Source organism: Colletotrichum costaricense (assembly GCF_030867565.1).
Source record: "Colletotrichum costaricense strain IMI 309622 chromosome Unknown Scaffold_4.1, whole genome shotgun sequence".
NCBI lineage: Eukaryota > Fungi > Ascomycota > Sordariomycetes > Glomerellales > Glomerellaceae > Colletotrichum > Colletotrichum costaricense.
Window position 1 is genome coordinate 2464230 of NW_026848233.1, and position 22603 is coordinate 2486832.

Consider the following 22603-nt stretch of genomic DNA (forward strand, 5'->3'; position numbering starts at 1 on the left):
CTCTTGAGCTGAAGACTCCGGACGACGGATTCAAGTGTCGGGGGCATAGGAGATAGCTTAATCAATTCACCGTCTCGTAGCCTTGAAGATTGGCCCTACGCCATCACGGTCAACGGCTTAATCAAACACCGCGATACTCCACTCCCGCCGCCTCTCCGCGGCCGGCCGCAAGGTGGCTGATGCATCGCATTGCGGGGCGGACGTCGGTCTCGGACAGTTTTCATCCCCGAGTCCCGGCGCCTAGAAAACCCAAAACACACCGGCCAAGATCAACGATTCCCCCGTCTGACACCGAGAATCTCCAGGTTCGTGGCGGATAGTTCCCAGATATTGGAACTCAAGCGATCAGTCAGGCCTTTTACTCCGCTTGTTGGTTTTTGTGAATGGATCCTGCGCAGGTAGCCCTGTAAATTAACTCAAGAAAAATCTTTCAGTATTCATGTGAGATACCAGTCCGACTATCCACGATTGACGCTTCTACCCGCCTTGGGGTTGCATGTCACATATGCTGATCCACTTAGGTGTCCATGCATACCGGGCAAGGAGGATGCCTTGCTATTTCGACCCACGCTATTCGACACTTTGGACAAGGTTTCGGTCCCAAGACTGTCTCCATAGCCTAGCATTCTAAGATCGCCTATGACTCGTCCCATGCCATGCACCAATGATAGTTGTAAGCCGTACGCCTTTACATCTTCAACTTCAAGACGCTGCGGATTGATTGCGTACATGTCTGACAATCCATGACGAAGTCGGTTCGTCTCAAATAGGATGGGCAAATACGATGACTCTTCCGCTATAAAAGCCCATCATTCTCGTGCATCTGCTTTCGAGGAATGCTCGAGACCAGCTCTCACGCGAATTGTCTGCTTTATCAATCAATATTGAGCTTTTCATCTGCCTATCTATCTTCCTCATAATTTATACGAGCATCTTTACGATGAATACCCAACTCTTATTGGCATTTGCAGGCTTTGCCCTCCTTGCCCAGATCCTTGTCTCCTTTGTTCAGTGGCTTCGCTCCCCCCTACGATCGGTGCCCGGGCCTTTGCTGGCTCGCTACACAGACTTTTGGTATTTTCATCGCCTTAAACAGGGAAAATTTGAGAAGGTCAACCAAGAACTACACGAACAATACGGTAAGAGCGTCAAGCGATAGCAAGGAGTATATGTACTAAAGTTTATCCTTTCTCGCCAGGGCCCATCGTCCGCTACGGCCCGAACCGATACAGTATCAACGACGCGGAAGCCCTCAAGACTGTCTATGGCCATGGTACGCAATTCCAGAAGTCAGAATGGTACATCCCGTTCCAGCCGAATGAGGATCAATGGAACGTATTTTCGGATCGCTCGATACAGCGTCATGCTCACAGCAGACGGTTCTACACCAACGCGTATTCAATGACGTCTCTTGTGAACTACGAGCCATACGTGGATGATTGCGGTGCTCTCTTTTCTCAACGTCTTTCAGAGTTTGCCAAGGCTGGCTCTACAGTAGACATCGGACATTGGTTCCAGTGCTTCGCCTTTGATGCTGTCGCAATGATGACCTACGGAAAGCGTCTCGGCTTCCTGGATCGTGGCGAAGACATTGCACAGGTCATTGACAACATCAATAAGAGCTTGGTATACTCGAGCTTGACTGGTATCTTTCCTTCCGTGCATATGTACATTGCACCACTGGTTACCGGCATCACAAAGCGTCTTGGCATGGGAGCGAAGATGATGTATGTGATAGACTTTACGGCGCAGACCATTGAGGAGGAGCGAGCTTCTCCAAAGACGGTCATCGAGGTCAAAGGTGCCGAAGACGGCGCTGCTGTTGGAGAGACGTTCCTCACCAAATTCCTGGCCAAGCACTCCAGCAACCCCACTGAGTTCACCAACTGGCATCTTCTCATCGGCTGCGCCAGCAATGTCTTTGCCGGGTCGGACACGACAGGTATCAGCATCTCAGCCATTGTTTACCACTTGCTCAAGAGCCCTGATGCCTTGGCGAAGCTTCGCGAGGAGATTGCAGACTTCACTAGTCGCGGCGAGCTGTCTCAAGCACCGAGTTTCAAAGAAAGCCAGAAAATGCCGTATCTTCAAGCAGTGATCAAGGAGGCTTTGCGCGTCCATCCAGCTGTGGGCCTACCGCTCGAGCGCATTGTTCCCGAGGGCGGTGCTACCATCGGCGAGCGTTTCTTTCCGGCGGGAGTGAGTCAATGCTTCCCATGTTCTCAGTCCTCAACTGGTGATCACTAACCATTCAACCGTTCTTGATAGTCCGTCGTTGGAATCAACAGCTGGGTCCACCACAGAAACACAGCCATTTTCGGAGACGATGCCGAGAAATTCAACCCCGATCGTTGGCTGATTGAGAATGAAGAAAGGATCTCCGTGATGAACAGAAACTGGATGCCTGTAAGATGAACCACCGTTTTCTTATGGTTACCTAACTCTCTTGGGGCATATGATATCTAACATGAACCGTCTTCCAGTTTGGGCTGGGATCACGCACATGCCTTGGCAAGAATGTGTCTATCTTGGAAATGTCCAAGCTCATTCCTCGACTTATCCGGGACTTTGACTTCAAGCTTGAAGGTGCGGCTGCTACACCAAGAGGTGCCTGGAAAACACGCAACGCATGGTTCGTCAAGCCTAAGAACTTCCACGTCAAGGTGAAGTCGAGGATGGCAGGCAACTAGAATCACCACGAATGGTGTTCTGGGTATGCCAGAAGCATTTGCGCATCTGGTCCCGTCCGCAAAGTCAGTGTTATCAAGCCTCCGGGTGTGGACCAAACAGTCTTCGAGCTGTACTGCATATTTGATAATTTGCTGTCATCACACAATAAGCAAACGAGCGCTTGGAACCTGTTAAGTTCTAGTACGGTCTGCAAACGGAGACAACTTCACCATTTGCGGCAGCTCTTGTATGATGTAATGCCTTGAAATTTACAGGGTCTTATTTGAATCTTGATAAAGTAGATAATACTGAAATATGAGCGCCAGGACCTGCCATCTTCCCAGCCCTCTTATGCGTACATGTAACCTCACGCGGAACCCAGCCTGTTTCCTCTTTCGTTACCTAAGTAGCGTGGCTGCTCTCGTCTTTTGATCGATTTATTATCTGATGGACATCCTTTACAGAGCGCCGCAGTAGCCACAGCTCGTGCACGAGTCGACGACGTAGACGTGATAGCTGTGACGGCCAAGGATGTTACCGGTCGTGTCGTGTCCGCCGGTGGGAACGTTGTTGCAGTACGTGATGCAGTTGGACCGAGCATCTCCACTCTCTTGGTTGTGGCCAGATACTGTGCCGCCAATTGCCGTGCATTCGGCATCCATCACGGGATATTGTTCCAATGTGCACGGAACATAGCTTTGCACAGGTGATGTGACGACGCCGCAGAATTGAGCGGCTGCGCCGCTGGCGAGAACAATGAGGGTGGCGATGGTGAACTGCATGATAATCGCTTGGAGAGGGTGTCCAAAGTAAGATTGAGAGATTCAAGGCTTAAATTATTTTGAAAGTTCGGCGTCAAGCTTGTTGTTGGGAGAAGACGAATCATGTGTTTGAATGCAATGTGGGTGTGTCTCTCGATTTCGTCCGTGAACTGTGTCATGTATTTATACCAATCACTTTCGAATCCTCAAGAGCAATTGAACCTTTCGGATACAGTTTGATTCCGTCTAACAATGGTCAGATATCCGTTGGCAGGTTGAAAAGCCCTCAATAGCTGATCAAATTGTTACAAAGCGCAACCAACAGTGGTCCTATACGTGGAGACAATTAGGCTGTTGACAGCTCATCACGGAAGGTTGCAAGCAAATCTAGAAGCGATTGTGGTCCGAGTGAGGGGCGGCTCTCCAGATCTCCGCACAGCTGTTCAGCAAAGTTATCTGCCTTGATACAGTATGGCTAGGATCTAGCCGGCGGCATCCGATGTCTTTCGATGCCATTGCGACTGTACCTGCAGGCTCTCCACAGATCGGCTCTTTGCTAGGATGTTTCCCGCCTCGGAGCAACTATAATGGCCCACAGAAAGCGGAATTGACTTCTAAGGTTGGCAACTACTTAAATTGCATCGCATAAAATACATTACCCGCGCGGTAGTATGCTACTCTGACGCCGGTTGCTGACACCAGCCTTATTGGGCTTCTGATGGCACTTCGGCCTTCGTTTTGGGATGCCCTGTTTTCTGAAAAGGGCATATCATCGCGATTCGGTTAGTAGACGGTCTATTGCAGAAGCTGGTGTTTTCCTGTTGGTGAGAACAAGTAAAAAGGCGACTTGCGGATTGCGATGTCACCATCCACACCGAACAGTCTCAATCTCAACGTGAGATTACATTGGAAAAGCCGAGGGCATGTGTGCATCCAAGCAGTTCACCAGACAATTCTCGACACGTTGAACACAATCAAGGAAGCAAGCCTCGCGGCGTGTTGCTGACAAGACATGACCACTCTGGGAGACTCTAGTCGACGAGAGGGATAAACATCTGACCGCTAACGGAGGCGCCTCCCGTCCCGCCCTCATGACACATTCCGGACGGGGTTCCACTTTCAGGGCTCGTCCGATTGCGGGGCCCCTCGGCACAACCACATCGGGAGGCCTGTGGCTGGATCTACCCATGGATGTGTGCGACCACAGGAGACTGTCGGGCACAAGTTGTGGCAGAGACGGCTAGGCCGAATCGCATACCGAATGATCCGGTCAATGATCAAAATATGGCGGCACGGCATGTGTGGCCCATTCAACTTCATCCCACTAGTTGATATATGACATGTGGGCTTGACTGGAATGCGTCCCTCAACGGCCAAGGATCCTAATGTCGACTTCACGGGTTCAAGACTTGATCTCCTGCCAACCAGAGCGCCCCCATTTCGCGTCCCGGTCTATTGTCTCAAGCGCTAGGCTTTCTGTGGCTTTTCTTTACTTTCTTTTTATCGACAAGTCGGGAACAGGGGCCCAGTCCAGGTCGGGAACGAGGACTTTTTCTCCGTCTCATCGATGATGATGCCGATGATGATGACACTCAAAAGGGGGGTGCTACGGCATCGAGTGACCCATTGTCGCGTGGCGAAGTGCGTTGTTTCACTTTCCCAGCGTGCCAAACCACGAGGCAAGGTGTCACTAGCACGCCGTCCTCGTTTCTTCTTGTGCCAGCCAACCCCCCGACATCCCCGACTAGTGACTAACGCCAGATCAAATCGATTTGTCTGGGACTGCGGTACGCGATTGGCCGCCGCAGCTTCGGAAAGTTGCTTGCCTTCCTATCCGCGTGGCTATCAGACTGAGACAACTCTTGCAACCCACAAGCCAGACAGACGTGATAAATCAAAGACATTGTACTCGCTCCTGGGGGAGGAGAGACAACTCAGGGGAGGGGCCCCGTTCAAGGTTGTTAGAGTCGTCGATCTGGCTGATTATTAACTTTCAGTCGAGCCAATAGGGAGTCGATATTACAGCCTCCCTTTCTCTCCCTGCGTCCGCTCAACAAGTGTCAACATTTCTCGCTTCTCCCTCTGTTCTATAATTTCTTTTCCCCGCCAGAATTGGCGATACTCAAGTGCCGGTGAAGGCTTCTCTGCCAATGTACATAAGAATGGCTTCTTGCTCCGTGATGATGAGATATATCAATCTTCCCTTGAGCAAAACTAAGCTTTTGCGCTCTCAGTTTCCGCATAAAGAGCCTCGATTGGCGAAGAGATCTTGCTTACTCCTCGCACGATAACGCCCCAATACCGGTTGGGTGGCTTCTCCCTCATCCTCGTTCCGCGCCGCCTGCATCATGTAGGTTTCCATTGTTCTCTCCCACACAATCGGAATGTCTGAATCACGCCAAATTGCTGATCAAGTCAGATGAGCCTAGGGCTTTTCGCTTCCCGGGACGACGCTCAGCGTATCAAAGTGCAGAATCTGAACTTGTTTGCTTCTGCCGCCTGCGGTGCGCCCAGTGCCCGTGTAACCACCCGCAACTCTTCTCCTTCGCTTTGGCGCTCGACTGTCTGAGCCAGCTTGGGTTCCAGGCTTGCGTTCATCGTTGTACGAGCCCCCCTTCTCGCACACGGATCTGGTTGTGTTCCGAAGATAATCTGCGAGCTCGGACGTCTCCCAGCTTTCCCTTTCGTCGCCCCGCTCTCGTCCGTCCCATTGCAGCACGCATTGCAGAAAACTTCCCACCCGATCCTGCGGCGCAGACTGGAAGGTTATTTTGAGTGCCTCAAGTGATTCGCCTTTTCTTCCTTCTCCCCATCACGCTGCGATTTCCGTTTCAGGGAAAGGCCGTGGTTGAAGGATTATTGCCACCACTCTTTGGAGGGGAGAAGAAAAGAAAAAAGGACTTGTATAACGCCCCGTGTCTCTCCTCTCTTCCACGCGCATCTAAGACATATTTCACCACCGACTTGAGTGCGACAACAAACGCCCCCCCGTGGCAGATTTCTCCAAGAACTTATTAAAGAGCCAACAAGCCTCTTTCGTCTCACTCTTTTCGAAACTCCTTAACGCCGAAAGCTTTTCATCGCCCAATATGGTTCTCGTAAACGCTCAGGACCCCATGCCGCAGGCCGCGGCGGCGCAGAGAAATGCGTTGCCGGATTATGTCACCACCCCCAACGCCGTCTTTAGCGATGAGGGTGTGCAGTGGAGATACGGCAGGGCGCCAGATTACACGAAAACGCGCAAAGTTTGGAGAGAAGGTAAGATCACATCACTCTCAAAACGTCATACTTCTATCCACCCGGTGTATTGGGAGGTCTCAAACTGACAATACTACTTCTCTAGGCAGGAAGATGAACCACAAGGCGGGCAGTCTCGAAGAGATTGTAGAGAACCTGGTGAAGAACTGGGAGGTTGAAGCCTCTTTCAAGACGAAGCTCGACGACTGGAGGACCGTCGACCACGCCAACTACACCTTCTCCGTGAACGGCGGCGCGCCGCAGACGGGCGAGCACATGCTCAAGGTCGGCACCTACAACGCCGTCATCACGCCCAACGAGTACTACAGCCCAGACTACTCAGACTTTGCATCCAGCCACAAGACGTTCAAGCGCATGATGCCCACTTTCGCCTGGGAGGTCATTGAGGTCTATAGTGGCCCGCCGTGCATCGCATTCAAGTGGCGTCACTGGGGGGTCATGAAGAATGACTACGTCGGCTTCAACGAGTGAGTGTGCTCTCCCCCCCCCCCCCCCTCACACTGTTCTGTTCGACGTGCCTCTGCTTTGCCACCCTCATTTAGCAGACATCTGTCATTTTCTTCTTATTCGGTTGTGGTCGTGTAACTGCGACTGACAAAAATGCACGTGTACAGCAAAGGAGACAAGGTCACCGCCAAGGCTCACGGTGGACAGATCGACATTGAAGGTGTGACGATCGCGCGTGTGGACGATCAGCTGCGACTGCAGGGCGTGGACACATGGTTCGACTCACTGCAAATGTTCCGGCAGATTGCCCCAGATGGCGTGGTGAAGAAGGAGGCCAAGACTGATAACCGCGGCCCGGAAGCGAGGTTCGATGAGGCGGTGGCACAGGATGTCCAGCTGTCGGCGGAGGACATAAGCAAATTGCACACTGATGTTGTTGATAGCAAGAGGTCAGGAGGGTGCCCGGTGATGATGAATAGAGAGTAAGGCAAATGTGGTTGGTCGGGGTGTGTATAGAGACTAGTGAGGCTATGACGTGATGGTCAACATGAATATCCAAGCAAAATACATAAGGCGGCTGAGAGGGAGCTGAGGGAATGATGAGGTTTCTTTCGATTAATAATGAGATACAACGTCTGTCAGCGTTACAGATCCCGTCATGTTGAGCTTGTGTATGTGTCGCTGCAGCCCGCGAGGCTACTGACAGGGTAATCGGCTCCACGGGGCATCTATGCGAAGTTCATGGTGTATCCAGATCCGCGGGCCTGGTACATGTTATTTGATACACTGCCCATCTGCGGTAGGCAAACGAAGCTGCGGTGCCGGCATTGTTCCCGGATTTCGCGGCGGGTCCAGCCGTTCTCGGTCTTTGACACCACTCCTCAACTTTGCTTCAAGCTTCCCCAAATATCAAGATAGGGGGAAAAGATATTGATAACGAGGGTCTGGAATTCGCGATAACAAGGTCCAGATTCCATTTTTGATCCTTCAGATTTCGGCTCGCTATCTCTCCGAAAGCCTGCCTATCGCTCTGAACATGGATCATTGATAGCTGCCGATAGACGTACTGAAGAGAATCGTTCCTGAGTGCCAAGATCTCAAATACAGGGGCTCCTGGAGATCTACAGCATCAAATCACTCATGATGCACTCATTGTTCAACCGACTACCTGGGCGTTGGAGACTTATGAAGGGCATTGACCAATGGAAACCGCCACTTTATTGTACCTGAAATATCTCCAGCCCTTATGAGAGGTAGCACAATGAAAGCCGACTCAAAGAATGCGAACAGTTTCTGTCTTTGCAAGTCTCGTCATTTAGACAGCTCTTGCGCGATCAGTTTCTGGCGGGGACTTCGACCTTGGTTGTGGGACTTACAAGGATGTCAACGACAAGAGGGGTCAAACCACCGGCATGGAATCGGCTCTATCTCTCCATGTAACCTCATATAAATGGTGGATGAGGGGGTCTTGGAAATGGTTTTCCAACTCTTAGAGTTATTCCAACTCACCTTCTTTCAACCGTGTTTCCGTCTGTGTTCGTCGCCATGTTCGCGTCGCATACCCAAGGCGGTTCCAGGCTTAGGGCTGGAGCCATTGGCGCCTTGCTCTTTGCTGCTGCATCGGGAAGTCCAATCGTCGGCAACAGCTCTCTGGTTGTTCATATCCCATCGTACGGATTCTATGTCGGAAAGACTCTATTTAACACTACGTCCGGTTACCCGCTTGCGAGTCCGGTGGACGTATGGTATGGCATCGACTACGCAGAACAACCCATCGGCGACCTTCGTTTTGCTCCGGTCGGCTGGCCATCTTCCTCGAACGGAACAAAGGACGCCACGTCGTATGGTAAAGTCTGCATACAAGAGCCTGGGAACTCAAACTTGGTCACGTTTATCACGACCGCACTGGAGTACGGCGAGGACTGCCTCAACCTCAATGTCTACAGGCCGACGGGCGTGAGCGCTGATGAGAAGTTACCCGTTTTGGTTTGGATTCATGGCGTGAGTCTCGCTCCGACCTTTTTATGACGTATTCCAATTGATTGCCAACTGACTGGGTTCATAGGGCCTTTTCCGCAACGGCGCTGGCATCACCTTTGACGGAGCTTCACTCGCTGCCTCCTCTCCAGAACCACTGATTGTCGTGACGTTCAACTACAGAGCATGTCCATTCTCAATATCCCAAAATTGAGGATTCTCACTAATATGGACTTCTTAGCTGGCCGCTCTGGGCTTCCTAGCAAACCCCGTCCTCTCAGACCTCGGCAACGTCAACCTCGGTCTCCAGGATCAACACCAGCTTCTCCGCTTCGTCCATCGGTACATCTCCGCATTTGGAGGTGACCCCGAACGCGTCACTCTGGGGGGCAAGTCAGCAGGCGCTCACTCTGTGGGCTTTCACTACCAGAATACCTTCACTCCTGGCGAAGAGCTATTTCAGCAGGCAATCTTCCAGTCTGGCGGTCCAACGGGACGGTCGTTTCCCAGCGCTTCGGACCCGTTAACGGTTAGGCAGTTTGAGCAGTATGTGAGCGGAGTTGGTTGTCAGAGTAATGAAACCGCCGAGAATTTGCTTTCGTGCTTGAGAGCCGTGGATGTTGAAGTGCTTGAGGAGACGGCGACTACTTTGCTAGCGGCGTATCGATACAACGGCACCCATCCTTTCCAGCCTGTATCTGGTGAGTATTCCTCATTCTTCTCGACGACTCCGCCTTGCAGGATAATGATATCAAATATGGTAAGACTAACTTGCTTCTCAGATGCTGTCATCATTCCGCGTCTCCCGTCCGAAACCTGGGACTCTAACACATGGAACCACCTGCCGGCGCTGACATCGTTCATCACCGACGAGGGCAGTCTGTACGCTCCCACCAACCTGACCACGGACGATGAAGCATGGGGCTGGCTCTCCAATCTCTATCCCGGGCTCAACGAAAGCGATAGAGAGGTCTTCTCCCGGCTGTATCCGGATCCCGAGACCGATCCTGCAAGCCCTTTTGCAGACTCCCGGGGCCAATCTGCTCAGTTCACCCGACTCACTGCGGTTTACGGCGAAACGTCCTACATCAGCGCCTCTCAGGAGATTGCGACGCGTCTGTCTGCCGCAGAAGTTCCCGTATGGAAACTGCACTGGAACACCAACAACAGCGTGGCCTCATACCTCGGAATCTCGCATGGCTCTGACGTTCCGTATGCCTGGGCCGAGCCGGATACGCAATACCCGCAAGCTGGGACCATTCTATCTAGATTCTACGCCAGCTTTGTTGTTAGTGGTGACCCGAATAAGTTCAAAGCTGCAGGCGCCGCTGAGTGGAAGAACTACCTTGAACCAGGCTCAGACGGTCTGGGGTGGCAGGTGAACGTGAGTAAGAATGAGACATGGCTCGAGAAGGATGACATTCGAAGGGAGGCCATCGAGTACTGGAGATCCATCCCGGAGAAGCTGGATCATTAGCCTGAGTATCAAGCCGTTTAAATGACATATTCTGTACCACAAAGGCCCAGTCGTCTCGAACTGAACAGCTTTTTCTCCTGCTAAAGGTCACGTGCAGCAAACGACATCATCTTTCTTTGATGCTCCATATCCTCTCAGATTTCTCCAGCAGGCGTGTCTGCATTTCCAAAATCTTCACCTTCGAATTGCTGAGTTCAAGGCACGTCTTAATAGGAAGGTATTACTTGCGGTGTCTTCTTCGTTCCCTTTGACGGATACTGGAAGCAGGCAGGAGCAACCAGCACCTTCCATTTAAACCTCCCACCTCTCTCTCACGCCTTCTCAGTCTCGACTCTTTCTCCTCACTCACTCGCCCTCATTTCTCACTGAGATTCCCCTGGTCAAGTTCATTTCTCTTTCATACTTTTTCACTCTCACAACTGTCAACCGATCTATGCTTCGCCTAGCCCCGACTCCAATCAAACTACCGATCTACCCGAACGAAAGAGCCGGATTTTCGCCAATATAAATACCGATAGCCCACCTCTTGACAACTTGGAGATCATTCTTCACGATGTCTCAAACTCCCGTGATCATGATGGTCTTCGGAGACCGCCGTCGTCTCACCGCCCGTCCAGAAACCTACCCTCAACTCATGAATGACGCTCGGAATGCCTTTAGGGCAAAGCGGTCAACTTGACTGTTCATTGCACTTCGAAGTCTAGAGAACCGGAGTTTGAACTTGATCAGTCAGCATACAGAGCGGTCGAGGACGGTTGGGTCCTTCGCTTGGAGCCAAAGGCTGCTCCGATCATCAAGCTCGAGGATAAACCTCAAGAGGCGTCCAAGCGGAAACGAGCGTGCTCTGGTGACATCGCCGGATCAGCCCTGATGGTCATTAATGTCAATGTCAAGACTTATAAGTTTTTGAGCACGAAAATGAGAAAGTTTCAGATAGCCAGCTGATACGTTACTGGAGTGACTGGCGAAAACTTTTCGTTGAGGATCTCACCAGCCGCCACCGTCGAAGAATTCGAAACTGCCGTAGAGGCCAGAGTGGGTATATGCCTTGAAGAATATGACATTATTTTCAATGGCCTGCAATTAGACTATGACGAAACATTGGAGAGGTACTCTGTCACCGACAACGACACTCTCAATTTGATTCGTACGGGGCTCAATCGGCAATCTACCTCTTATAAACCATCCCGCTTGAGAGTGCCGACGCCAGGGCCTTCCCGAAGGACACCGCCGCAAACATGGAGTGCGGCTACCTATCCTGGGAAGTTGATGCCTTGGTCAACCCATTACGCGAAGTCACAGAGACTTGTACCTTCAACCCCCAAACCCCTTTAGCATACTTCGCCAACAACTACGTCCTATCCTTCGACGACTTTGTATCTTACCTCGACGGAGCTCTATTGCATTCAACTTCATCCCGCAGACCGACTTGGACAAGGCAGCAAAGTCGACCGTCACTCTGAACCCGAACACCATCGCCAAGGTCTTTCTCGTCTTGAGAGGCGTAGTCAGTGGTAAGAACGAAGATAATCGTGCGAAACTGGAGAATTTTGACTAGTTCAGTATGGTCGGCACCGACGTGGACGGGATGGAGGACCAGAGCAAGTTCCGCGTCCTTGAGTGGGGAGGCATGGAAGTGAACCTGGAGCTAGAATAATTGAGACACTCTACTGCTCGGCAGAACAGCATGTCTGATGTCTCAGGGCAGGCCAAACATCAAGCGATTGCGAGCTACAGCAGTTTACGGTCGACATGTGGACTCTGGATGGGAAGGTCTAATCATTTCGAGGTCTCATGGTGGGGAGCACGAGTTCATGGATTTGCCTAAGAAATCAACGCGTTTTCTGCATATCGTGAACTGAGAAGGATATGAAAGTATATGCTCCGCCTTTCAAAGTCTCCATCTTATTCTTCCGTATAATAACGTATCTGCAATAATCCCGTTCCACGAACACAAAGGGTAACAATGTTGCAAGACTTCAACTTTTATTCCGCGACATACGGGTACGTCAAAAACCATCGACTGCCAGAGCGTTTCAAACAAACAACAACAAGGCTAGAAGACCGAAAAAGCTTGACGCCAACCGGGGAGCCCCACTAGTTGGAGACGCGCTCGGTGTAGTAGTTGTCGTGGTCGCCGGTGCCGATGGATCAGTGATAGGCGAGGAATTCGTCTCGAGCGTCGCCGCTTCAACCTTGAGGTTCGTCGAGTTGAAGCAGTTATCCGCTGTCACCGGGGTAACCTTGGACGCGTCTTCCGTAAAGATGATATCGACACACTATCACAGTCAGCCACACGATCTCATCTCGCACTTTCCCATCCCAGTAGCGTTGCGCACTTCCACGAGGCATGAAATATTTGGGAAGACGGTAACACTTGGTCAGACAACGTACGCTGAACAACGCCGCACCATGTTGTGCGGCCTCCACGACCTGTATCGACGCCAAATCGCCCTCCTTGGGCGTCACACCAGCCGGCAGCGGCACCTTTGGCAGGCAGAACGTCCCCTCGTACTCCTGGTTCGAGGGCCCCGTCAGCTGGAACCGGGGCACCATGACCATGGAGTAGTTTTTCGGCGACTCGCCGAGGCCGAGATTGATATACATGAGCGCCGTCTTGTGTCCCGAGTTCCAGCCCGGTTGGACGGCGAGGGCGCCGCCGCTGATGGGCCAGTGGGTTCTGTTTTGCGTCACGCCGAGGCCGCCACCTGCGTGGTGAGGGTTTCACGTCAGCCTTTGGATAGCTAAAGATGCGTACTCTTGTCTTCAGTCTGTGTAGCAAGACGTAAGAGAGCTTGGTGACGTACATGGATAGGTCCATTGCATTCCGAAGGGGTATGTCTCATTTGTGATGAAGGTGTTACCTCTCCATCCTGGGTAGGAGAGAACTGTGTGGCCGTGGGCTAAGGCCACAAACAGCCAGCATGTGGCAACTACGAAGCTGGAAAAGGTCTTCATAATGGACTGTTGATGGTTAAAGTTGGAGGCTCAAGTCTCCGTCAAGCTCTCCCCCCGCAACTGGGCATCCACTTCTTCTTAAGCAACATATATATCAAGGCCAGAATTAGACACCGCGCAGGTGCTGTGACGTGCCGTTTGCATATGCCAATGTCAGCAACATGACTGCTGAGCTGCTGTGTGGCCAAATGACGGTGGTCGGTGGTCCGGTCGAATAGAGCCTTGTCGTCGTGATGCATGTCAGCCCTACCAAGGGACGGACGTCGAATGGCTGGAGCGCTGATGGAGGTGGCTTACGCCAGCGTCAGCACCGGCTGACGGCCTTGGTCTTTGAGCATAACTCTAAACTACGCGGCCCGTAATGGTAACGGCTGGGACTTACCGACGACAAAATGTGTATATTTGGCACTACCTAGAAGAAAGCATTCACTTGTTTCGTAAACTCTCCTCGGTGGACCTTGATATATGATGACGAACGCTCTGTGTAACTCTGCATCTATTGGTGTAGGCCATCGTTATCTCTTTCGCATGAAACCCAGTTCCCTCCAATGATCAGCTGACCCCGGATGTACCTACACTCACTATGTCTCAAGCATGCTACTCAAGGTAGAAGAAAGTAGACCAAAGGTCAGCGATAGTCGTTGACTTGGGAATATGGGAGCCGCGCGACTGTCAAGCCCTTTTCAGAATATATTGTGCTTCCTAAAAGTGCTCGTCAACCTGCCTCCATACACAGCCCTAAAGACGAAGAGCAGGATAGCCTTCAACCTGTGATCATCATTCCGATTACCGTACGAGATGATATTCATGGTGCTTCATGCCCACCTGAAAATATCTAGTCTTGCCTGTATGGTCCGGCGGGTTTCGGCAAAAACCGCCAATATCGGAGATCACCTCAGGGGTTTGCAGCATCACATCTCGAGATCCCAGCATGTCATGCCTCTCCGACGTTAAAGAAAACTTTGACAGGGCTTTAGGGCTGCACTATTGGAAGCTCTATTCCAAACAAAGTAGCGATACCGAAGTCTTCTCCTCCCAATTCTTCCGCTCGCGGGTGGCGAGTCTCCAGCAGCCTAGCAGGTGGTTCTTTGCGATCGAGCCTCATTGCCAAGACCGACCATTTCTTCTGTTGGTTCAACTGTCACCACTGTTTTGACTCGAACGTAAAAGGGATCGACGTCAACAGGCGCGCCCTGTTGGGCATGTCGGGGAAATATTCGCGCGCAGCCCCCAAACCCGACATCATCTACGGAGTACTTACCAGCGATTGACTAACAACGTCAAACAAGAAAAAGGAGCAGACGGTTAAAACCTTCTGAACGTGGTGACATGTCAGAAGGGTGAAGGGCCAGCCGTGGTTGGCCGACAGAAGGGCGCTCGAGATGCCGCTGTCAGCACTAGCGACCGTATGAATGCAACGTAGCGAGGCAGTGCCGGATCCAGCCCCGAACAGGGCCAGAAGAGGCTAGAGAGCAACAGAAAGGAACTACTGCAGGTAGCTAGCTGTAGGGTAATTAGGTGGCCAAGCAGTCAATGCAGTGCAGTTATTACCGACGGTAGCTGTGTGTGTATCCCTTGCAAGAAGGGAAATTTGAATCGCGGCTCAGCGGCAACGGCTACCGGTTTATCGGCGTTCGCTGTCTCTGAACGTACAAAGTAGCTGACGGTAAATCACTGCTGGATTGCGGCACAGCTAATGACTCTGGTGGTTTACGGATGCAGACTATTGCATGAGACCAGAAGGAGAAAGGAGGGGAAACATCTCGCCGTGACTTAAGCCCAGACTCTCTCTAAGCACAGCTTTGTGTTTTTATGCGGGGAACCAACATTCTTCTGTGGACTTGTGGTTCTGAAAGCTGGTTTATGTACTGCGTACCCGACTAGCCAACCCATCCATCCAACTTGTCATGGTGAGAAGAGATCGATAGAACCGTCAAAGTTGCCCGACTTCATGATCGTAAGGAATTGTCATATAAGAGCAACAGCAGATTAAACGTTGCATGGATGGTAAAGACCCGAGCCAAATCCTTTGAAAGTTTGAAACCTCCCAGTTGTTGTTTACGTCCCACAACGAAGCACATTCCATCAAGCCAACTCGAAGTCTCCATCGCTGGACCCACGCAATCTTAATGGCTTCGGAGTGTTCCCAGAAGCTTCATTGGTCATAAACGATCAGGCGCGCCCGGGACCACTTAACATGGAACCTCCATCATCCATGAGAAGAAGCCCAGTACCCATGATCCATCAAAACGTCCCATGCGTTCCATACTCATCCATGTTTAAGCGAGTAAATAAGGCAGAGAAAGGGACTTTTTGACCCTAAACCATAGAAAAACGCAAAAAGACATCGGATCGCCATTGATGATTTCCTTTTCCTGGCATGTTCAGCTCAGACCAGTAACAAAAAGCCTTGAATCCCTGGCATATTGCAAAAGGCAATCTGCTAGGAACTCCCACCTTCGGGTACGGACAGGGGTTGCCCTGCCGCGAAAACTATCACCCCATGCAACCGTGCGTGCCGCCGTGCAGAGCGCGCGAGTTCAGGTACGGATGGATATCTGCAGGTTGCCGTCCATTTCGAGAGTCTTGAAGCTTGCTCCATCGAGAGCTATGAGTTGTGATGAACCTCGTCCCAGCGGGCCAGCATGTCTCCCTCTTGGGTGCGAATATTTGATACGGTGAATCTGATGTGATGAAAGGGAATGCGACCCTGCTACCTTTTGGAGTGCCGCATTGCCGTTAGACTAAATCTTTTCTCCCTAGCTTCGCGGCTTCGCCTCAACGTGACGCTACGCGCCGTGCTTGTGGCCAGCCGATTCGAGAATTCTCGCCCCCGGCATCATATTCCCACGAAGGAATTGCCGACGGCAGGCAATGGCCGATCATTGCATCACAAACATCTCCTGCCAATATCCCGTTCCATCCCCCTTTCAGGCTTTTGCAGGCAGCAACCGCTAGTAGGTACCAGGACCAAGGTCCACCACTCTACCTAGTCACGACTCACGACTCTCAGCTTCTGCCCGTATCAGGGGCACTGGGGCGAACGACTACTTCGAGTGTAGCCACTTGAGCCACCATCTTGTCTCGGCGGCTCGGCTGGAGGCCACTGACGGGTAGGTACCTTGCGCTAGAGGTCTTGTCGTGGCACACCTGGATAGAGAGAGGCATCGTTCTGTGGTTCCCAGCATCGTTCACAGCTCGCCGGGGCGACCGTGGGTGCATGGGAAGATGCTGGGCATGCTGGGCGACGTGAATGGAGCAGGGATGTTCATGTACTTGACAAGGGTAGGAGGAAGGATGCAAGTGACGGCCGACTTCCTCGTCAATCTTCAATAAAAGGCATGCGCTCCTCCCCTCCAGTCCGCTCATGAACCGAACTCCAAGTGTATCCTGTCTCTCCAACTCTCCCAAGCAGCCAATCCTTAAGACAACATCACGACAACCTACAGTCTTTACAGCCTAAGACTCTCGCTTCCCTCGAAAGACAACGCTCCAAATCTCTTCAAAAATGCAGTCCAAGCTCCTCCTCGCCGCCGCCGCTGCCACCGGCGCAATGGCATTCGAGATGTCCGGCACCCTCCCCCGTGTCCTCCGCCGCGCCGGCAACGACGCCCTCGAGGCCCGCGACAAGACTGCCTGCGCCTCCGTCTGGATGGCCCACTCTACCATCGTCGACGACTTCCCCACCGAGCCCACCGCCCTCGCCACGGAGACCAACCTCGACATCCCCCAAATCACTGACCCCTGCGTCTTCCCCTCCATCACGGGCCAGGCCGGCCAGATCATCACCTCCTACTCCTCCGCCCTCCAGTCCTGGCAGGACGCCCACATCACCGAGATCCGCGACATCTACTCCGCCTGCAGCGACGTCCCGGAGGTCGCGTCCGCCCTGGACGCCTACGGCAGCGCCATCTGCTCTACCGCCCTCGCCGTCCTCACCAGCGGCGATGCTACCGCCACTGCCACCGGTTCCGGCTCCGCTGCGACCGCCACGGGCACGGCTTCCGGCTCGGCTTCCGCCAGTGCCACTGCCTCTCGCTCCGGCTCATCTGCCTCTGCTTCTGGTGCTTCTGCCTCCGGTAGCGCTGCTTCTACCACTGCCGCTGCTGCCGCCGCCGCACCCCGCGAGACTGGACTCTTTGTCGCTGCTGCCGCTGCCGCGGCCGGCATCGTCGGCGCCATTGTCCTGTAAATGGGTTCTTCACTCATGCAACGCCAAAAAGTCCTCCTTGAGGGTCATTGAGGGCCATTGAGGGCCACCTGAGATTAGGGATGGTTTGGCGGGGAGAAACCAAGTGTTGGAAAAGCCCTGGGAAATAATTGCCTATGCGGCGGCCTCCTGAATCAGTCACCATTCTCGGTTTCATCTGTATAACTAATCACCGGGAGTACCTATACCCAATTAGTCAATTCAACAAAAGTTCTTTCACATGCAATTGTCCATCTGTGATGTTTGTTACATGCTGATCTCTGTCCAAATGTAGTACCTGGCCCGTCATTGACTGACAAAATTGTATTCGGCCGTGCTGAAATACAAAATGAGGCATATAGACATGGACTAGGGTGCCGAGGAAGTCGACAAAGAGTTCAATCAAAACTATGCATAATGGAACGAACCGGTGAACAGACCCAACACGACCCGCACAGCATGAGGGTTCCCTGCTTTTGACACAACGCCAACCAGAGAAGGACAAAGCACGGTCTCCTAGCTCGAAATTTTGCAAGGAGTCTTCTTGTTTAACCTTTTGCATGATACGAGGTCTGAAGACTTAGACATGTAGTAGCCATGTGCTCCGATTCCCCTGCTCTCTTGGTCACGGCCAACGAACTGAAGTCTCTAAGCAATTGTGGCATCAAGGCTCAACGTCGCCATGCCCAAGACTATGTCAACTGCTGCTGAAAGCCTTATGTCTTTCAACGCCAAACACACATCACTCGCTAGCCTGATGCTCCTGTGGTTGTCCGTCTGTTGCTTCGCCTGCCATCGCACCTCGTTGGATGACTGACTTCACGTCATTCAAGACGCTCGCGGTGAGCTGGGGGAGGTCCGTCCGACTTTGCCGACTATTGGTCGATCAGAGTCTCTCGAAGACAGGCACTATCTCATCAATAGCAAGGTTTCTATTATGAACATAGGGGAACAAGAAGCCTCCCGGCGTGTTGCCTAGCATATCCTTCAGCTTGGCGTAGTCAGCCAACCACACCTGAATTTGTAGTTGATGCGTCGGATTCGCGTGTTTGGTCTCATCAAGGGCGATGGAAGCCCAGTCTGCAATGTGATCGTGCTGTTTGTCTCTTTGGGCCGTGTATCCTCAAGAGTGAGATACTCAGCCAATCCGTCGTAACTTCATCAACAGCCGTTGCTCATTTGTATCACTTTGACTCTCATTTGCTAATTAAATCCTCCAAGAATCTCTGGTCATCTCTCAGGGTGTGATTCCTTATTACTGATTTCTCGTTTCCTGGCTGTAGAACTGGGTGCGCTGACATGGGGGCGTTTGTGTAACCGATGGCGTTCGAGGCAGCCATGAGGTATAGCCCTCGGTTCCGCGTACCCTTCGCCGGTCGTTGAGTATTCGCAGGTGTTAATGCGCTGTTCGAAGTCCCAACACTAGACACAAACAAAGCATCGAGACGGCTGACCGCCAGGAATGTCTCTGCGTTATCTACGGCAAACACGTAAGAAACGCGCCGAAATCCACGATATTGTATATGCGGGACATTTCCATGAAAACCACGCTTTACCCCGAATTACAATCTTCATCGCCTACTGTCTTCACTTTACACTCCTCTCCCAAGCTTCTTCTCGGCCGTGACGTCTCCCATTTTCTTACAGGTTCCTGGGAACCCCACCGCCGGAGAAATGTCAAAAAACAAGCACGTATTACTCAGATAATGACCCGCGCGTCAGCTTGAGCATTTTAAAAGCCGCCGGAGGAGCTTGGAAATCCCGCGCTTTGCTTCACTTTCTCTGCAGGAGATCTCTGGAAAACCATTTGCGCAGACCCGACCAGCTTATGACTTCGGCATCCAGCTGATCAAACCACCGACAAAAAAGGTGACCGGTCCATCGACCTCGTTCAAGACAGTGACGAAAGAGGGGCCTTCGATGGAAAGCCAGCTTCGAAGAGACACAGGAGAAAACCATCCGTTGCCGGGAACATCATGCCAGCCGCCTTGGCGGCGAAGAAGCTGAGGCCTCAGCGAGTACGTTACTGGTCCTTAACCGCCCAGCTTGTTGGAGGGATTGTCCCTGTTACAGAAAATGTGAACGTGCCTTATCCCGTAAACGCACCTCTAAGTCTCAGACCGAGTAGATTGTAATGCTAAGCAAGAGGAAAATCGTATATATCAATAACATGTGTGGCGATATAACATCTCATAATGCCGCGCGGAGAAACTGAGCAAGTTGTTGCCATTTTGAATTTGGTATCTTGGTACACTTTGAACTACCTTGGAGAAGTTAAACCGCTACTCCCAGAAACCAGTACCCCCCTCGCCCTTTTTGACGGAAACGCCGAAGCTCAAAGTCGAATGCAAGTCACACACTTTGCGTAGAACCTATAGGTACATCTGAACCGTCCGAATCATCCTACGCCCGGCCAACCCAGCCAGCATTGATGAAGAAGTCGAATATGCGGCCGCCCTTCTGAGTGTCTAGCCTGCATATCTCCTTGGCCTGTTTCTTTTTGAGAGTCCCATTGCTCTTCAATGCCTCCTTTAGAATCTGCTCCTTGATCATTAGGTAGGGCTTGGGCTGCAGCCGCACCACTTCGCAGAGCTTGGCTTCCTCCGGCGTGAGGAGATGCAAGTCTGGCGCGCCGTCTTGCGTGAGCTGAATCGGGGTGACACCGGGTAGCGGCGCGGCCATGTATTTCTGCCGTGTAACAGGGCCAGATGGGCCCGTACCGTTGGCGACAATGACGGTGCCATTGGCGGCTGCTCCGTTGACAGCGCCATTGGTCTGGGGTTTGCTCTCTTCCTTGGGAGGAATGGTACCATTAGTACCATCAGGAGCTGGCGCGGACCGAATTGGCAATTCGGGGGCCACGAGCAAGGCGGCGCCGCTTGGGGGATCTGGTACAGCAGCAGCCTTAGACCGCTGTGCCGAGGCCAAGCGGTCTCTATCCATGGATCCCATAGGCACCGCCTTTTGCGCTCGTTGTGACTTTTCTGTCTCGTACTTTTCACCACTGCGTAAATCTCCGATCCGCACACCTCGCCATTCTTGTAGCTGCGAAATAGCTTGCCTCAAGTTCAACTCGTCAATGAGACCCTGACACAAGCTTTCGAAGTCATCGTGGTTCATCATCCGAGCGAAAGGTTTGGCCTTGTTCAGTAAGTCCCTCTCTTCCTTACTCCTCTTCTTCTCGACCTTGGTGTTTTCGCGGTATTCCAGCAGGTTGTGCTCAAACACAACCTTTTTCCTGTCCACACGCTGCGTGAGACGGCAATTGTAGATGTCCATCACTGTCAACTTGAGCTCCATCTCGGGCTCCAACTCGCCTGTCCTAGGGTTGAGACCATCGCCCGGATCAAACTGCATGAGCTGTACAGCTTCTTCGGCTTCGTTTGCGTATTCGGTCTCGAACTCCAAGCGACCTGGCATGTATCCTTGAATCTCGTGACATGACGGTACAGAGGCTGTGGGCTTCGTCTTGGGCTGCAGCGTAGGTGCGTTCTTGGCGGCTTCCTTCCGCTCCTCTATCCTTCGCTTCTTCTTCGCTTGAAAGTCTTCGCGAGAGATTTCGTTCGCGAGGTCCATATCGTGTGGACTGCATCGTTTCGGCAACGGGAAACGAGGAGATTCGACGTAGGCTTTGTAGTAGTGATCTCGCACCTCATCCTTGTGGCGGAAGCCACCAATATGGTCGGCAATGTCGGCCCATGACCCCAAGCCGTAGATTTCCGCTCCTTCTAGTAGCAGCAGTTCTTCGTCGGCACCCCAATCTCGGTCGAAGATTGGGAAAGAATTTTGTTCGATGACACGGTATGGATGTGATTCGGGTTTATGGTTTGAACTGGACTTTCCCTGGGAGAAGCATTGGACGCAGAGATCGTAGTCGTTGCAGGCAGAGTGCGCGCATCTGATTCGGACCTGCATTTACGACAGATGTTTGTTAGCGCGATGCGCAAGGTGTGGAGGGCGGGACATTTGGGTATGCGCCGGGGCGCAGACGCGGGGCACATCATCATCAAAAGTAATAAAGTCAACAAAACACATACCGTCGAGGTGATGTCTACAGAGCAAATGTCGCAATGATATTTGACACCGCCCTCGCCACCCCTTGTGACGGTCTTCTTTCTGATAACGCCCATTTCGTCCAGGGCTGCGGTGGGGACGTGGAGGCCAGCCCCTGTTCAGGCTGATCCGACGACGGGAGAGTTATTATGATGCAGTAGAAGGCATATGATGGGACTACGGGAAGCGATAAGTGATGCGACGTGACTGGTACGTGGTTCTCGATGTGGATGTGAGGTTTGACGATGATATCGATGGATTCCGGATGACGAGACGCGCGCGTGTTGACGAGGATTGATTTCCAAGGTGAGCCGTCGAAACACAGCCAGGCTCCAATCGAATTGAATCCGGAGATCGATGGCGGAACCTGGAGCGATGGTTCTCCCGAAGTCTATCCGGCGCTCGGGCCTCCGACTGTCATCGCCTTGCTGACCTATGTCACTTCAGCCGCAGTAGGGATCAAGCCACACTCACCGCAAACAAATATCCGATAGCGTCTTACATAATACACTCTGGACTCAAGCCACGATGCCCCGGGCATTGCTGTTTTCGGGCTGGACGGCTCCGTCATCCCCGCCATTTGGTTCGGTCGACGGACCAATGCCCGGACTGTCTCTTGACATGCACACCACTTTTTGGCATGTACGAAGTACAGTAGCCCTTTCCACAATACCAGCTTCTCTTCGACCAACTCTCGCTCGTGGTGTGAGATGAGTTCCAGCATATTCATTCGACATGCAATAACAAAGCCTTGAGGAGAAGAATTGCCCTTCTGGCTTACCAAAGTCTTCCCTTTCTCAATGCAGTGTCCCA

The 22603-nt window shown here is 52.2% G+C and overlaps 9 protein-coding genes across 9 annotated transcripts; 5 read left to right on the plus strand and 4 right to left on the minus strand.

Annotated features, from left to right (window-relative positions):
• Window positions 1-458: 458 nt before the first annotated feature.
• Window positions 459-731, minus strand: CCOS01_04870 (uncharacterized protein; the record flags this gene model as incomplete). The annotated part of the gene is made up of 1 exon (XM_060453051.1): window positions 459-731. One exon carries the CDS (start codon window positions 729-731, stop codon window positions 459-461), a length of 273 nt encoding a protein of 90 aa, XP_060317009.1.
• A 74-nt stretch (window positions 732-805) lies between these two features.
• CCOS01_04871 (cytochrome P450 oxidoreductase) lies at window positions 806-2690 on the plus strand (the record flags this gene model as incomplete). Its single annotated transcript, XM_060453052.1, has 4 exons — window positions 806-1139; window positions 1199-2199; window positions 2269-2406; window positions 2484-2690. Coding segments are annotated over 4 exons (1680 nt in total), but the record flags the coding sequence as incomplete, so codon positions are not given.
• A 438-nt stretch (window positions 2691-3128) lies between these two features.
• On the minus strand, window positions 3129-3452 carry CCOS01_04872 (uncharacterized protein; the record flags this gene model as incomplete). Its single annotated transcript, XM_060453053.1, has 1 exon — window positions 3129-3452. One exon carries the CDS (start codon window positions 3450-3452, stop codon window positions 3129-3131), a length of 324 nt encoding a protein of 107 aa, XP_060317011.1.
• A 3068-nt stretch (window positions 3453-6520) lies between these two features.
• Window positions 6521-7622, plus strand: CCOS01_04873 (uncharacterized protein; the record flags this gene model as incomplete). Its single annotated transcript, XM_060453054.1, has 3 exons — window positions 6521-6689; window positions 6775-7156; window positions 7304-7622. 3 exons carry the CDS (start codon window positions 6521-6523, stop codon window positions 7620-7622), a joined length of 870 nt encoding a protein of 289 aa, XP_060317012.1.
• Window positions 7623-8681: 1059 nt separating this feature from the next.
• Window positions 8682-10590, plus strand: CCOS01_04874 (acetylcholinesterase; the record flags this gene model as incomplete). The annotated part of the gene is made up of 4 exons (XM_060453055.1): window positions 8682-9137; window positions 9202-9279; window positions 9355-9814; window positions 9896-10590. The coding sequence occupies 4 exons, from the start codon at window positions 8682-8684 to the stop codon at window positions 10588-10590; spliced, it is 1689 nt and encodes a 562-aa protein (XP_060317013.1).
• A 553-nt stretch (window positions 10591-11143) lies between these two features.
• Window positions 11144-12247, plus strand: CCOS01_04875 (uncharacterized protein; the record flags this gene model as incomplete). The annotated part of the gene is made up of 4 exons (XM_060453056.1): window positions 11144-11259; window positions 11331-11472; window positions 12014-12097; window positions 12149-12247. 4 exons carry the CDS (start codon window positions 11144-11146, stop codon window positions 12245-12247), a joined length of 441 nt encoding a protein of 146 aa, XP_060317014.1.
• A 379-nt stretch (window positions 12248-12626) lies between these two features.
• CCOS01_04876 (uncharacterized protein) lies at window positions 12627-13787 on the minus strand (the record flags this gene model as incomplete). The annotated part of the gene is made up of 4 exons (XM_060453057.1): window positions 12627-12869; window positions 12985-13298; window positions 13398-13531; window positions 13621-13787. The coding sequence occupies 4 exons, from the start codon at window positions 13785-13787 to the stop codon at window positions 12627-12629; spliced, it is 858 nt and encodes a 285-aa protein (XP_060317015.1).
• A 3269-nt stretch (window positions 13788-17056) lies between these two features.
• On the plus strand, window positions 17057-17740 carry CCOS01_04877 (uncharacterized protein; the record flags this gene model as incomplete). Its single annotated transcript, XM_060453058.1, has 1 exon — window positions 17057-17740. One exon carries the CDS (start codon window positions 17057-17059, stop codon window positions 17738-17740), a length of 684 nt encoding a protein of 227 aa, XP_060317016.1.
• A 2400-nt stretch (window positions 17741-20140) lies between these two features.
• Window positions 20141-21867, minus strand: CCOS01_04878 (uncharacterized protein; the record flags this gene model as incomplete). Its single annotated transcript, XM_060453059.1, has 2 exons — window positions 20141-21646; window positions 21775-21867. 2 exons carry the CDS (start codon window positions 21865-21867, stop codon window positions 20141-20143), a joined length of 1599 nt encoding a protein of 532 aa, XP_060317017.1.
• Between the last annotated feature and the right edge of the window lie 736 nt (window positions 21868-22603).